The 16,508-nt window shown below is 30.3% G+C and overlaps 3 protein-coding genes across 6 annotated transcripts; all 3 read right to left on the bottom strand.

Moving 5' to 3' along the window:
* Positions 1-1,165: 1,165 nt before the first annotated feature.
* On the bottom strand, positions 1,166-4,674 carry LOC100572906 (endoplasmic reticulum resident protein 44-like). 4 transcript variants are annotated; one of them, XM_016800691.2, is made up of 9 exons: positions 4,518-4,673; positions 3,459-3,662; positions 3,266-3,346; positions 2,629-2,784; positions 2,242-2,441; positions 2,058-2,173; positions 1,697-2,001; positions 1,414-1,602; positions 1,269-1,361 (listed from the first exon to the last, which is right to left on the bottom strand). In XM_016800691.2, coding segments are annotated over exons 3-9 (1,038 nt in total). In that variant the 5' UTR covers positions 3,336-3,346; positions 3,459-3,662; positions 4,518-4,673; the 3' UTR covers positions 1,269-1,359. The 4 variants fall into 4 exon arrangements, with proteins under 4 accessions (XP_029345272.1, XP_029345273.1, XP_008178361.1 ...); XM_029489412.1 differs by having other exon boundaries at positions 1,166-1,602; XM_029489413.1 differs by lacking the exon at positions 3,459-3,662 and having other exon boundaries at positions 1,166-1,602; positions 4,518-4,674.
* A 2,950-nt stretch (positions 4,675-7,624) lies between these two features.
* LOC115034063 lies at positions 7,625-10,196 on the bottom strand. The gene is made up of 5 exons (XM_029489411.1): positions 9,921-10,196; positions 9,482-9,707; positions 8,463-8,707; positions 8,069-8,265; positions 7,625-7,984 (listed from the first exon to the last, which is right to left on the bottom strand). The coding sequence occupies exons 1-5, from the start codon at positions 10,059-10,061 to the stop codon at positions 7,693-7,695; spliced, it is 1,101 nt and encodes a 366-aa protein (XP_029345271.1). The 5' UTR covers positions 10,062-10,196; the 3' UTR covers positions 7,625-7,692.
* A 716-nt stretch (positions 10,197-10,912) lies between these two features.
* On the bottom strand, positions 10,913-16,225 carry LOC100168159 (tetratricopeptide repeat protein 37). The gene is made up of 3 exons (XM_003241328.4): positions 15,935-16,225; positions 15,766-15,868; positions 10,913-15,052 (listed from the first exon to the last, which is right to left on the bottom strand). The coding sequence occupies exon 3, from the start codon at positions 15,017-15,019 to the stop codon at positions 11,102-11,104; it is 3,918 nt and encodes a 1,305-aa protein (XP_003241376.1). The 5' UTR covers positions 15,020-15,052; positions 15,766-15,868; positions 15,935-16,225; the 3' UTR covers positions 10,913-11,101.
* Positions 16,226-16,508: the final 283 nt, after the last annotated feature.

Here is a 16,508-nt window from a genome sequence, read left to right as displayed (position 1 = left end):
AACTTGGACTTAAAGGTTTTATGTAGCGCGAAATAACACCTGTTTCCAGCTTTTATTCTCAGTTTTATTTCCTTGTGGTAATTATTGCGGCTATTTATCATAATGCTGTAAAATACGATTGAGAACGTTACGGTTGAGAAGGTTATTTTTGGTAACACGATTGAGAACGCTCGATATTTTTTTTTTCCAACGTTGCCAAATTTAATCGAACGATAATTTGAGCACGATAATGGGCGAAAACGTTATACCTTTTTGGCTGAACGATTGATATTTAATATTTATCGTACATTTAACGGATTAACCGGATGTTATTTGTAACTTAGATACCAAATATACGAGAGAATGAATTAATAGGCGTTGTAGTCGTCGCACAAACGTCAATGAAGTACCTATTCGTCAGTTTATAAAATATTATATTAAAATTTAAAATTACTATTCGTCAAATAATGGAAAATAATGAAATTTAAATTATACAAAGTGAACGAGGTGAAGATCTAGTGCTATTAGATAGTAATAAGTAAGTATCGCTTTATCCGGAAAAATAAAGACACACGGATGGAATGGAAGTGTTCAAATAATAATTGTACTGCAAGCATTCTAACAGACTCAGAAAAAAAAATATTGATTCAAAGACTCGGTAAGCATAATCATTCCGATATTCCTACACTTGTACTCATTGTAAAAAAATTGTATGCTGTATAAAAAATATGATAATATAAACATTCGGTGAAAATGGTAAGTATCTATGGTTATTTTTTTTTAGAGTTGCACACTTACACCCAAAACCAAAACTGATTTTGCGTATAAAAATCACATTTTTTGATTTTCCTGACTATTTTTTTTTTTACATCTCAAATGGTTGATGGAAAAGATTCACTATTTTACCAGAAAATGTATAGTTAAATTAAAACTCGAAGCATTATTTTGACTACTTATTAATTGTTTACATAGACACACAAAAAAAAGAAGAAAACTCACACATAATTGTAAAATCAATACATTCATCGTTCAGCTCATAATATAAAATTATAAAATTAAATTTATATTAAAAAACGATTAAATAAACAATTTTAGGCCTTAGCTAACGAATAAACATAATATATAAAGGATATTTTTGTCAATAATAATATATAAGGTACATATATTTTAATTGGTAACAAATAAATAAGACATTTATTAAGCATTATATTCTTATTAGTATTGTTTGAACGGTACAAAATGGAAATATTAAGAATGTTCAATACACCGTGTGGATGATGACTTCATAAAATTAATCAAATAGACCGAAACCATCATCTTCATCGCTGTCTGAACTGGATAAAACTATCTTTTCAAGTTTCACCGGTTCTCTGGATATTTTTCTAAATAAGTGGAAAATATAATTCGGAAAAATATTTACAGTTCTTTTCTTACAAGGTAAATAATAGTTTTGTATGCATTTTTTTAATTCATGATGAGTAGTAAAATTAATATTTTCAGGAAAAAAATAGATTGTATTGAAACTGTTCAAAATTACAAACGGTAAATCAGTTATAGTTTTTCCAATTTGTTGTAATTTTAGAGAAAATGTTTGACCATCTGCAGTAAAGAATTTAAAACGATCTAAAACAGCAATAAAACAATTAACTATTATATGTAGGTGTTTTATATATAGGTAAGACTTACATAAATAGGTATAAAACGTTTTACTACATACCACGCCATTCTTCTAAATCTGTTTTAATAATATCCTTGAACTGTCTAACAGGTTTGAGATCATCTGGATTGTAGAAAAGAATTAAAGAAATGTTTTGATCTATATCCAATTCCATAGCATTATCAAATGTAATTTCACTCGTTGACTGTAGACAGCTTTTTGTTCCCCAAGCATAGAGTGATTCGTAATCTGATGAATCGCCACTAAATATTTCTTGTTCAAATTCTGGAGATGGTTGGTCGGAAATCTTGAATATGATTAATGATTCGTTCTGGTTACCAGAGTACATAGTAGAATATTTTTCTCTATAAACAAATAATTAGTTAAAAAAAAAAAATTATAAAATCTCATAGGGTTTTACCCGAATCCAGCGTAAAACCTACAAATATCCATTAGGTTCATTGATACTTTTCTAAATATCCGATAAGCTGATGAATATTTATTTTTGAAATATCCAGTTATAGCTTTAGCGTGTGCCTAAAATTTTATAAAACGTAAAAATGTTATACCTAATTAGTATTTTGATAGATTATAGTTCAACTTGCAACTTTAGGATTGTCGGGAATACTGCAGGTACTGGATATTTCTTGTATGGAACCGTCAAGTCGGTTTTGAACATAAGACACAAATTCCTGGACTGACATGTAGTCTAAGTTATTAAAATAAACTGTCGATAGCTTTCCGTGTATGAAAACTTTTATGTATAGATCATGCACATAAAATTTATAACCTCCTGAATAGATCCCTAAAAAAATTGTATTATTTACGTATGAGTCGCACACTCGCACGTTATAAGAGAACTTGTATTTGCATATTGAATACGTATAGTCGTATAGATATTAATGTATATTATATACCTAGTAGATTAGGTTGAAAAAGTCCTATTGATTACAATATTATGTTAAATATACCTAAACAATTATTGTACTTACATTTTTCACTACAACATGATTTGCCGAAAACAACTTTACCGGGATCCGAATAAAGTTCAAACACTTTCATAGCAGCTTCATTGACTATCGATTCAAATTTACTATATTTTGAATCGTATTGAGTGTAGAAGATAATTACAACTAACTCATTAGAATCTAAAACATAACAAATCAACATGTTTATGAAAAATTATTATTAAAATAATATTTAATAAATTCATAAGATACAAAACAGGTTCATAATACATATATCTAAAGTAAATTTCCAGTACAAAAAAAAATATTAATGTTAAATTGCTAAAAAATAATTAATAATTTTAATAGTAAAATTAAATATGATGGTAAAATGTATAATGATACTATCATACTTTAATGCAAGATATATAATTGTATTATTGTAAAATGTTCATATTATATTTAATTCATTTAACGTGCCCACCGAACTAAAACTTGCCTGTTGCGCTCACCAAAAATGTATATTGTTTTATGTAATATTTCAGATAATCATATAAAATATATAGATTTGACAGATTTGTTCCAGGAATTGGTTTGCAATTTCATTGTAAATATATTATAATTTATCCACAAGACCAGATATTTATATTTTACAATATTTTCAATAATAAATTTAAATCACCCAAAATCGAGAAGACGTTTTCCGTGTTAATCGGCAAGACTTTACTGCTGCTCTCCGGACCATCAGACATGGCAGTGCGCTCTAAAAACAAATTATGAACAAAAAAATGTAGCTCGACTAGATTTCTAAAATATGTAGGTTTAAAATATAAAATATGTATGTAGTTACACAGAAAATTATATTTATATTATACCTGTCGACCAGCAAATTAACCGTGGCGTGTACCAATTACTATAATATAATATTTATTTATATAAAACGGATAGCAACGTTTCAAGTTTTGACACTTCGAACACGTAGAGCCGGCAAACGGAGAAAACAAATTGACAAAGCGTCACCAATATTTTGCAAACCGACCGGCGTGCGTTGACTGCAGAGTGTGGACGGCAGAACACGACTAAACAGTAAACACTAAATTGTAGTGATGCCGACATGCCGTGGTGGGCACTACCGAATAACGACTATCGAATAATTCGATAGTTTATCCGATATAGTGTCATTAATTGAATGTTTTTAACAATTTTTCGAATAAACGTAAATTATTTGAATGATTTGACATTATTCAAATGATTTGATATATATAATTATATAATTGGGTCGAATGCAATTTAGCTCTCGAGCGATTTTTTGGAATTTTTTTATTTCAAAAAGTGTGTTTTTTTTCATGTTTAATTTGATGGTACATTCAAAAAAGTCGTAAAAACTGTTTCCAAATGTCCAAATATTATTTACCTATGTTTCAAAAAACAAATAGAAAAATTCGTAATAATCGTAATAATAGGCAGGCATAAAATCGCGAACCTCATAACGATATAACTTAAAACTAATGATTATCACCATATAATAAAAAAATTCAAAAAATTATTCGGTAGTGCAGATTATTCTAATTATTAGGTAGTGTAGATTATTCGAAAAATTATTCGGTAGTACAGCTTTTTTGAATAATTTTATGAAAAATATGTTTTACAGTCATGTATTTTATTATTAGACTGATTATTCGATAGTTTGTACGAATAATCGACTATTATTCCACAGTACAAATTATTCGTTACTGATACCATCACTATCAGTAAAATATAGTAAATACTAAATACTAATAGATCTATTTTGTCAGACACTAGGTCGATCAGCTGCTGCACATATTATTATCGGCGTCCGCCGCATAGACGCAACTGGGGGTGGGGGGCTCTAGGCTTAGCATCCTATGTTTTATTACCTCCTTCCCAAATAACTAAATTAATAATGTACTTACTGTTTTACTACTTATACTGTTATGCTAGGTAGTGTATTGATATATTTTGTATAATGCGACGAACAAGATATTGGCCACGCACTAGCATGCACATAAAAGCTTTTCAAACTTATCACTGTTAAATATTGAAGAATATTTAACCATGAAGATATTATTGGTACTGAAGACAAAATAATTTCTTTAATATATAGATAACTGATAAGTGATAAGTATAATATACGTACATAGTCACTTATTATTAATCTTTTATTTGAGTTATTCATTGTTATTATTATTAAAAATATACCAAAATATGAAGTTATTACTTAAATTTGTAAGCTTTGAATATTTTTAGCACTCCCAAAATGTATAGACCTTAAATAGTTGCACCTATGGCAGTGGCGTCTGCCTTACTTATGAGAAGCCACTGTGTAGAAACTTCAACCAACTAGGTACAAAGTACCTATTACAAAGTCACCCAATGCGCTCGCGATTTACCTTATTAGGTAGTTTACATCACATTTTGTCATTTTGATACCAACATTCAATATAACTATATTATATGAGTCATAACATATTTTTAAGTAAATTTTACAATTTACTTACAAGTTTTAGTATTAATGCTATATATATTTCTATATTTAATTAAATGTTATTTTTATTTGTTGCATTTAAGTTTATATTGAATTAAAAAATTTACCTGACATAATTAAATCATAAGAAGGGATTATCCATATTCATTATTTTATTTTTATACGTATATTTGCAGTATATTTATTTTATTTTAGTTTTCAATGACTGATTTCATTTTCACAAGAAATATAGATTATAGAAGGTGGTTCTAAATTCTAAAATAATACAAAAGTCAAAAATAATACATTTATAAAATTTATATTATATAATACCAACATGAAAATAATAGTAAAGAACTAGAAATAACAATAATTTTTTGCGCTTTTTCATTAGTGCAAATGTACTTATTACGTTATCAAGATCAATGGTTTGAACTATGTTGCTTTCTATGCTCAATATGGCCAAATTTGATAGCCGGTCTTCAGTCATAGTTGAGAGAAGGCATGTTTTGAGAAGTTTTAGACGGCTAAACTTTTGTACGGTTGACTGGAAGTGTATAAACAATTTTATACGAAGTATATTAATTTGAATATGAGGAAACCATGTTTCGTGATATCATAAACTTCAATACTTCATTTAATTTTAAAAGTCCAGTTACTCCAGTTTCAATAGTTTTGTCATATACTTGTTGGTAAACTAGATATAATGAGCGGTATTCCACTTCTATATCAATTTCATATTTTCATCTATGTCAACTTCATAAAATCTTATACCTATAATATATCTAACATATTTTTACACTTGTATTTTTCGAATTTAGATACATTATAAGTTGATAAGTTTAAGTACAATTTCGTACGCGATATTTCACTTTAATGCTTCAACTCTTCACGGCTGTATATGCCTACCCCTATATCGTAATGGCAGATCTTCAATATTTTGATAGGGGGACATATAAATTGTATAATTTTAATTTTAATTAATAATACACAGGTACATACTATCATTTTTAAACAATAATGATTATAATAAATAATAATATTAATAGTTGGTAGTATTATTCTTATTAGCTGAATTTTTCATTTATATCACACTCGTAGTTACATAACAAATTGTCGACAGAAAATTGACAGGGGGCACGTGCCCCTCCTCTAAATACACCACTGTACATAATTTTTTCAAATAAAAAAATGTTAATATAATTTGTCATTTCGAGGGGCCACATTTAACTGAGAAAAAAACTGTGGGTCAGCTGACCTCCCAAACCCCCCTAGGTCCTCCCCTGACCTATGGGGCACGGTATAGATCTGAAACCTCCCTCCCATTGCCCGTATTATTAATCCTTTTTTTAAAATTATTTATCAAGTGTTAACAGTCGTCAACTATAGTTACTATAGTCTATACAGCGGTTCCCAACCTTTTTAGTTGTGTGGACCACCAATTGTGTAAAAAAATCTTTGAAGCCCACTAATATAGCACACCTATAATATACGTATGTTGTATACATATAGGTACGTATGTTGTAATACATTTTATAATTATATAAATTTATATACATACATATATTCGTAAGTTATAAGAAATAAAAAAATTACAAATAGTATGTAGCAATAATTAATAGCAGACACAACGACACATAAACACTCAACCACTGTCGTCTGTCGCGGAATAACTGATCAAGCAATTTACGAAAACGAAAGACCGATTAAGTTTATCGCAAAATAAAATACGATGAAAATGACAAACAGGAACCAATAATATATTATAAGTATTATTATAACCAGAAATATTATGAGGTAAGTACCTATATTATAATAAAAATATGTAATAATATTTAATATTATATGGTTCACGACCCAGTACCGCGCTGCTTGCGGCCCATGGGTTGGGAACCGCTGGTCTATGCTGTTAAGCAAGACGTAAATTCATATTAAACTTCTTACCGGAACGAATTAGTTTTTGCAAAAACATTGCAATGTATTGAATCCTAGAGAAAAGCAAAAACAAAAATTGGTTATTTAGTATAATATAATCCTTTATGCATTCCTACACTATTCATCCAATCGCCGTGAAACTTTCGCGGCGGACTTTTGGAATCCCAACAAATGTTTCTGTAATTTTCACGGTAACTTCGTAGTTCGTACTATCACGTATGGGCGCACTAAGAAAGCCATTATCCAAAATATTCGCATTTTAAAGTGGTGTTTGCACAAGTATTTTGAGATTCAAGATTGTCGAATGAAAATGTTTAAGTTTTGTACACCATTATAGGTAGGTACACCGAAATACCGAATTGAGCAATGTTTGAATCATATAGAGCTGGCATTTTTTATGGGCGGGGCATAATATATTAATATATTTGTATAGGTGCGCCTGATAGTTTGTCGTTCGGGGCCATACAATATATTCTGTAGCCATAAACAAAAATGTCTCGGGTACCTATACTAATTTTATAGTACGGTGACCTAAGCTATGCATATGCACGTATATCTGATTATGGATATAATCGCAAAACAATTAATTACATAAATTATTTAATAATATTATAAAAACATTTTAATTTAAATACAATATGTATAAGGCAGTAAAAAATAAATTGTATACCAAATATAGGTACACTGATTTATTTTGTATCCTTTAGAGCTTTCATGATCATAAACTTCGAAACGCCTTTGAGCTGCCCACATATGGTCGTCATTTCCGATCGAAATTTGCTCAAATCGATAGCTCCGATCACGGCCATTAGCAATAACCCAAAGTCTCTGTTAGCAGAATGTTCATGGGCCGAATTTCTGCACAACCCAACCAGACGTTCAGCGTCGTCGTTGTTCAGGCTTTTTTGGCAATTGTTCACCAAGTGCAACAAAACTGGTATTTGATACTGATCAAGACCATCGCTGTGATTTAAATATTCGCTGCACAAATCAATATAACGGTATAAATCGTATAATACTAATCATGATAAAACCTATATAGGTAGAGATGTCGAATCAATTTACTTTAGAAGAATACACCAATGCTGTTGGTCGAGAGACTGCATGATGTCCACGAGCCAGTTCAAATGTTTAACCAGAATCGACTCTTTGTCTACCAGCAGTTTGACGAGGAATGATTTGCAAGCGTATTCTGAAAAGTGGACGATCAGTTTGGACAGACTCTCGACGAACCCGGTCAAATTCGACTCGCGTGTTTTGAACTGAAAAAAATAATAATATCGCTGTACTTCCGATCGTTCAGGTGACGTTGCAGTTGTCGTTGTTAGGTATATGACAACTTCTTACACATGTATACAAATAGCTATAATACACCAATGGCCGATGCGCACATTTAATATATAATATATACCTAGATGAAAAGGAATCACTACGTAATAATTTCTAAGTAAGTACACACCCAGGGCAAATATATCTCTTCACAAATTATTTGCGGCCTTACGTCGGTTTTGACAAGTGCTTCGCAAAAACCGTGGCGAGCTCTGTCAGTGACGATTTCCGGCCACACGTCTCCGATTATCTCCGACACGTCTTTTCGGTTGTTTTGCTCGGTCTGCAACGCGGAAAACAAATCTCCTGCGTCGTAGTCTCCGGCGTTTAACATTTCGACGATTTGTTTGATTGCGTTTTCATGCGGGTCTTCCACTGCAAAAACAAATATAACATCTTATATATAGGTACTTAATCATCGTCCAACAGTTATAGATTGTTATGACGTAATAGGTGAAGACGTGAGGTACTGTCGACACGACACAGTAAATACTATTATGGCTAACATTTAAAAAAAAATAACAAAGTATAATATATAGAACAAATATAATAATACAATAATCATAATATTAATCAGGGCCAATAAAACGCAGAATCGATAAAACAAGATATATAGGCATATTGCTGCTGCTGCGCCTGCAAGTGTCAACTAAGTGTATAAGCGCCACGATTTATCGTTAAATACTAAACTTTAGTTAGACTACCTACTTTAAGACATCAGTATATTATTATCGTTATAAGTATATATTTTATATAATATGTTCATCAACCTTTATATTTTTTTTCGTGTGGTTTAGCCTATCCGTGGCGACGGGCAGACAGTTTTAACATTAGGTACTTACTTCAAAAACGGAGATGTAGAAATAGCTATTATATAATGATGATACCTACCAACAAAGCGGAATGTATGTACATCGGAGGTTTAGAAACAGGGTTTCAGTGACTATATAGGACAGATTATAGATACCGTCGACTGTCGAGAAGTTACTAAACATCTCACGGATAAATACCAGCGGTGTATATAATAGATATTATGTGTTTTGAAATAGTGTATTGACATTATAATCATATTTTACATTGGTAGGTACACATTAAACATATTATAATTAGGTAGATAAAAATTTATCGTCGAAAGTTGTATAAACTTACCCAGCGGTTGACTCGGCAGGAAGGAAGATTCGTCATTAAAATTACCCAAGGCGGCGCCGATGCAGGCAGGCTGAAGCTGCAAGTCGTCGACGACAACCACTGTAGGTTTAGATTCTACATTCGACGCGTCTGCGTTGGATTTCGGAAAACACGTCTGAACGGAGTCAAAGTCTCCGTCAACATCACTGTCATCGCTGCTCGAACTGGATGTTTCAACTCGCGCAGTCTATATAATATATTATATAAATAAATATAAAATATGTATAGGTAGGTAATGTATACGAAAATGTTCACGATAAATAAAACATAAAATCATTTCAGTAAATTTAATCTTAAAATTGAAAAGCCCTTCGTTGGCGATCACTATATAATATAAATATTATATTAGGTTTATCTATATACATATTATACATTAATTCATTGAGATATAGGTACATACTTTCGATGAAGCGGCCAAGGACGACAAAAGGACTTTTTCCGGCGTATCTAAGCCACATTGATCCGAGGCAAATTTGTTTAACACTCCGGCCAACAAATCTTCGTTTTCCTTACTAAATGTCCAATTACCCCAGGTTTCCATAAATAGTCTAAATTTTAATGAACTAGTTCAGCTGACTCCGAATCGAAGACTTGTGAATACTCTCTGAATTATGTGTTAGGCATATTGTATATTATCAGCGATCTAGCATATATTTTAAAATAGTATATTGTCTGAAACATGATGAAAACATACGCGTTTTTAAATTATAATTATGATGTCATGTACTTATGTACCTATACAGTAAATTATAATATACTACATAATATATATATATACGGCAATATAACGCTATTATTATAAGAACTAACTTTGAGTTTATGTTGCTTATATAATTTTTTATTTTATAAATTTACGCCAAACGGCTTTTAACCGTAGTAGGTATAATATGTTACTAGGTTTATCTGGCATTCTCTGTATAGCGCAACTAATGAGAAAAAATGGTTTATTAATTGCTATTTTTTATAATAGTGAGTATAATCCTATTGTCTATTGATATATGTTCATATTTTCTATTCTAAAATTAAATTAATTTATCAGAAAAGTTTGTATTGACACATTTTAACTAGGTTAAGAGAGTAACGTTCAAATTTTTTTTATCCAACTAAATTTAATGAATCAAAGAAGGATTTTCCCAGTTCTCTTAGCATTTAAAAGTACATCAAATATACAGAAAAATTATGAGAATTTTAAATTACATTTGTGTTTGTTATTGTAATTGATATAAGTACAACTCAAATTAACTGAACAACTTTGTTAAAACTTGCAAAGTTTGAATGATGAATGATGGAGTGCTGTAAATTATATTCAAGGGAATATTTTCACTTTCCAAAATCCAATCTATAAGGACAGTCAGGACAGATATTAAATATTAAAGACATAACAATGTTTTAAATATTTGAGAAAAAAAATTTAAAGTCAATTTAATCAAAAATAATTATAGGACACATCCTTACATTTTTTAATTATAGTATATAGAAGAATATATTATATATAAAAATTATAAACTTGATTTATTCAACATTGCAATTATAGTTATGTATGAATTAATAAACCAAATTTACATATAGATAATATCAATATTATGGAATATGAGTTTCTAGTTTTAAAAGATTACATTTTAAAATTTCATTAGGATTTAAATTGTTTACAACAAATTTTATATGACTTTTTATAAACTCTGCATCTTCAATGTCGCCCCGGCAGTATATGGTATTCAATAAAACCGTCCAAAGTTCAGATGACGTAGGGTACAAATGAATTGCCTTCAAAACGTTTCGCAGGCACTTTTTCAATTCTCCTTCAAACAGGTTGCAAATGGTAGTCAGAACTAATGCATTTTTGAGTTCCCACGTTTTATTGCTGATAACTGTAGCACATGTAAATATATGAGAACCTAGTCCTCTTTTGCGCTGGGACTCATTGGCCATATAGTAATTCAATAATATGAAACCCAAGTTTACCCATAGATGAGCGTTATCAGGGTGAATGTGAACACAACGGCTGATTAATTTCAACGATATATTTGGTTGACGGTTCAAGTAGTAGAAATATGTTTCGAATCGAATAATATCTTTAAAGAAAAAAGGATCACTCTTATGCGATATCAATTCTTGCAAGATAGTTCTAGACAGACTACTTTTACGAGTTACGATTCCCAGTGCAAATGTAGCCAATAGTGCCTGTATGTTAGCTGTATTACTTTGTATACTCTTCAAAAACAATGTTGTGGCTTTATCGTAGTCTTCGTGATTACTAAAAGCTATTGCAGCCATAGCAAGGAAAGCCATTGACACAATATTCATATCAGATTTATTTTCAGTCAACGATTCATAAGTAGCATATGCTTCTTGGTACCGACCAGTCTTATAAAACGCTAATGCAATTCCAAACTTGTCATATAAATTCATTGATTTAATTTGTTGATATTTGACTATGGCTTCTTGATAACATTTTCCTTTAAGAAGACTAATAGCCATGTTCCTTTGCATGCCTATTTGTGTCTCAGGCGTACAATATTGTTCAGCCTTTTCTGCAGCTTTAATAGCATTTTTATACAAACCAGAGTATCTGTACAATATTGACAGTGCATTCTGTGCCCAACTATTTTTGGGATTTCTAGATGTAAGCCAAATAAGTAAATCAATATTATGATGAATTTGATGAGTTGGTGTTAATACTTCTGTATCAGCTTTAATATTATGTTGTATGTTTGCTTCAGTATAATTGCAAATGCTCTCCTCGTGAAATCCTAATGTGGTTGAATGATAAAATAAGTCAGATGACATTACAGGATTTTCAAATCTAGTCAGTAAACCTTGTCCAACCCAACTATTCATAAGAGTTGGTTCAATATGTTGACTCAATGTAAAAGCTTCCTGGGCAAGATTTACATCATTGTGAATCATACATTTGATGGCCAAATTATTATAAGCAATCGCATTTATTTCAATTTCCAAAGATTTAACAAAACAATTATAGCTCAGATGTTCGTTTTTGATCTCTTCAATAGCCTCAATGATTCCCATAGTGTTCCAAAAATCTTTGTTTTTTGGATCTAATGATAAACATTTTTTAATAGCCAATTCTGCTTTGGATTTAAATTCTATTCGTTCATTTTTATCAATATCTGTGTTTAATGCATTTGTCAAATAACATTTGGCTAAATCGTACCAGATATATTTTTGTGCAGGATTTAATGACATTTTTTTAGATGTTATATTTAATGCTTGTGAATAACATCTCCTGGAATAAGTATAGAGTTGTAAGCCTCTCACCTCATAATTTTCTTGGCTTTTGTTAAATATATTAGATGGTAAATATATAAAAGATAGTTCTTTGGGCATTGCTGCCATGAATAGACATAAATCTCCAAACAATTTCCAAAGCAGTGCATATCGATTATCTATCAACAATGCCTTGTACAAGTATTCACAAGCATCTTTGCATAAATCATAGCTTGTATGTACCTGACAATCAAAAATTGACTTGGCATGTTCTATAAACATTTTTGCAGTATCAAATAATGCAATAAAATCATTAGAATAAGAGTTTACAATTTTGTAAAATAATTGAATACTAGAATCCACTTGACCAATACGATATTCAATTTTAGCTATTTGTAGTTTTGGATATAAAAGAGATGGATCGATTTCTATACATTTAGAGTATGTAAGTTTTGCACCAATCAGTGATTCTCGTCCTAAAAGAGCATCGCCTAGACATTCATAATAGCTTGCATTATTTGGATCATGTTTAGTAGCAATTTGAAAGTTGTCAACAGCATCTTCATATTTTTTTAATTTCAAATAGTGAACACCTAATCTTAAAGAAGCCCACTTGATATTTTTTGATGTTTTCAGATAATTTAACAACGCTTCTTGTTCTTTTGACTTTGATAAAGTATGGTATAAATCTGATAAGGCGAGACCATTTTCTTCATCATCAGGATTGAGGACAACAGATTTTTCATAGCAATTCATGGCAACAGGTAAATGTTTTATTTCTCTGTAATAATGTCCTAACTTTGTAATTAAGTCACATCTATAAGGAGAAATCCGAGAAGCTTCCAAGTATAACTTTCCAGCCTCAGAAAATTGTCGTTGTTTCCACAATAAATTACCGAATAATAGCAATGCATCTACATCGGCTGATAAGTTATTAATGCTTTTTAAAGAATGCAAAGCTTCATCAAGTTGCCCAAATTCGCTAAAATATAATGCTTCTAAAAAGATAAATCTATCATCTCTATCACATTTATTTTGTAATGTATTTAAATAGTTTTTTGCCGTTTTTTGATCGTTTAAATGACAACTAGCTATGATAATATACTCAATTAGTTTATTATTTGAATTCTCATTAAACATATCAATAGCCAACTGACGTCCTTGTACAGTACAGCATATCCGGGAACAACAATAAGCTTCAATTTCCCACATAAGCATAGTCTGATAACAGGAAAATGTTGGTTTCAAAATTTTTTTCGCTTGTTGAACACATCGTATTACATCATCATAGCAATGAATATTGATTTGAATTTCGGTTAGTAAAAACCACGATTGCCATGAACGACTGGTAACTTGAAGAACTTTACGTAACAATTTACGACTTTCTTCAAATTCGTTTAATCTTCTCAAAGCAATGCTTTTGGCTATTATTGAATTTGGATTTGTTGGTTGTGCCAGTAGTAATACTTCACATCTTTCCATAATTGATGAACTCATTTTGTCAATTAATTTCAGTATGTCATCTTCAGGTTCAGTTATTGTCTTAATATAGTTGCTGATGTATGATTCACAGTAATAATTTATTACAATAGCATTGTTATTATATAAGGATAACATTTTTTCACATATGTCTACAAGTTGTTGCCTTTTCCCTTTGGATTTTAGTACAGGAATTAGTTTGCAATAAATTTCAAATCTTTGATCAAAACTATCATCTTCACACAATGCTAGATAAATTTTTTCTAAATGTTCATCTAAGGGAGATGTGTCTTCTGTGAATGGAAACTCTGCTAAGACTCTACATATAGCCAAGAACTGTGGTGTTATATCTTCCTTTTCAACTATTGGTAAGACAGTTGATACAAAAATTCCTAAATCCAGTTTTGTTTTATAATTTTTCCAAAGTTCAATACATTTTTTAGCACGTGTTTTACACTTGGTCCCATCAGTTTCTAAACTCAATAAATTTGCATATGTGTAGAATAACTGTTGAGAAACTGTAAGCTTATCACATTTCTCGTAGTACTGCTCAATACCTTGCCAAGCAAATAAATTATTAGGAGAGAAGTCAATGACTTTTTGGAACTGTTCAATGGATTCATTTTTTTTCGATGGCATTTCTAGAAGACTGGCGCCATAAAGAATCAAACCAGAAATATTTTTTGGATCGTTCTTTAAGATTGTTTTACATATTTTTGCTGCATCAGAAAAATTTTTTCTCATAAATTCTTCTTTTGCAAGTTTCAACTGTTGTTTAATGTAGGTCTTATCCATCTTGTTAGTAGGTTTGTTTAAACTTTGTAATATCTAAAAACACATACAGCACAAGTCAAAAGAGAATACAAGCCTTAACTAGATTTATTATCTCTGTCATTGATCTTATAATGAACAGTATATTATAAAATCAATGCATCTGTAAATTATACACACAAAAAACACATTTACTTTTTACAATACCATTTAAGGAAAATTTCAAGCTTAATCGACCTGCTAAAGTAGATTGCATTTATATTTCATAAATTTAAAAAGAGAATAATATCTATATTAAGTTTGTTTTAGTTATTTTTCCCCTACATATTTTAAACATATTTTTAAGTTTTAAATAATAGAGATAATATTTTTAAATTAATTATCGTATAATTATACCATTTAAGAGTCCACAGTTTAATCTAGCAAAAGTAAATTTGATTTGTTGCAGACAGACAAAGATAAAATAGTTGTTAATTAAATTAAAAACTAGTTGATTAATTTTCAATACCTACCTATTTTAAACTTAAAGACAATACATAAACTGAAAATTCCTTTTTCCTTAACATGAAATAGTTATCGACAATAATTGATTTACAACAGCCTTTGAGTAATAGTGGTCAATTTGAAACTGTATTATTAGTGAATATACTTTTGAACGGGTCCATCGACTTTGATATGATTTGATAAAATGTAATGCGCTCCTTTTCTTGTTTATATTTTATTATAGATACATAATGTGGGTAAAATGAGATATATAAATGTCAACTCACTGAATTAGTCACTCGTTGGTCTACAGGTCGACGTGATAGTATATAAACACAATTTTTACTATGAAGTATGATTTTTCTGTTACTATATTCACATGACAGAAACCTGCAAAATTTTAAATTGTATTAACATAATGAAATAATTATTGATTATTATAAAATTTGTATTCACCACTGTCCAGTACCCCGCCGGTTGCTTATGCCAGCATTATTTTAAGCCTCATCCTTAATCAACGTTAGCAATTTTCACATTGACCATAGACGATTTAAAATAAAAACACCCAAAACAGAAGTATAATATAATGTAAATATTAAATTGTAAATTCAGTAGATATTCGCAATTATGTAATATTATAATTATTAATTAATAATTTATGACTAGGTACTGAGTATTAAATATTAATGTCGATGATTGTTGTTACTTGATTAATCCAGTTGTGCAGTGTGCTTGATATTCCAGCCTTATCACTTTTTATCACAAAACGAGACGTTATCACTGATTATAGAATAATACCACCTTGATCAGCGCCGTCGCGCTTGGACGCCGGAACTACAACCACAGAATAGATGAAATCTATTTTCATCTATTCTGTGCTACAACCACGTTCCGTCTATTAGTATAAGGTCGACGGTTATTGATGGGATTTTGGTTTTTCTGTTGGCAAGTGAAATATGAATATTTGATTTTTTTTCCACCGAATCGTCCCCGGAGAAAATTACGAAAGTTTTGACTTTACTCCCCGTCA

The sequence above is a fragment of the Acyrthosiphon pisum genome, chromosome A2, assembly GCF_005508785.2.
Source record: "Acyrthosiphon pisum isolate AL4f chromosome A2, pea_aphid_22Mar2018_4r6ur, whole genome shotgun sequence".
NCBI lineage: Eukaryota > Metazoa > Arthropoda > Insecta > Hemiptera > Aphididae > Acyrthosiphon > Acyrthosiphon pisum.
The sequence above is the reverse complement of the archived record's forward strand: the minus strand, read 5'-3'. Positions and strand labels throughout refer to the sequence as shown.

Coding starts and splice junctions, on each gene's coding strand:
- LOC100572906 (XM_029489413.1), bottom strand. CDS start 3,335: ATGTCTGATGGTCCGGAGAGCAGCAGTAAAGTCTTGCCGATTAACACG. Junction 2,785..3,265: donor AAACGTCTTCTCGATTTTGG/GTGATTTAAATT, acceptor GTTATGTTTTAG/ATTCTAATGAGTTAGTTGTA. Junction 1,603..1,696: donor AGATTTAGAAGAATGGCGTG/GTATGTAGTAAA, acceptor TTGCTGTTTTAG/ATCGTTTTAAATTCTTTACT.
- LOC115034063 (XM_029489411.1), bottom strand. CDS start 10,061: ATGGAAACCTGGGGTAATTGGACATTTAGTAAGGAAAACGAAGATTTG. Junction 8,266..8,462: donor AAGAGATATATTTGCCCTGG/GTGTGTACTTAC, acceptor TATTTTTTTCAG/TTCAAAACACGCGAGTCGAA. Junction 7,985..8,068: donor CATTGGTGTATTCTTCTAAA/GTAAATTGATTC, acceptor TGATTTGTGCAG/CGAATATTTAAATCACAGCG.
- LOC100168159 (XM_003241328.4), bottom strand. CDS start 15,019: ATGGATAAGACCTACATTAAACAACAGTTGAAACTTGCAAAAGAAGAA.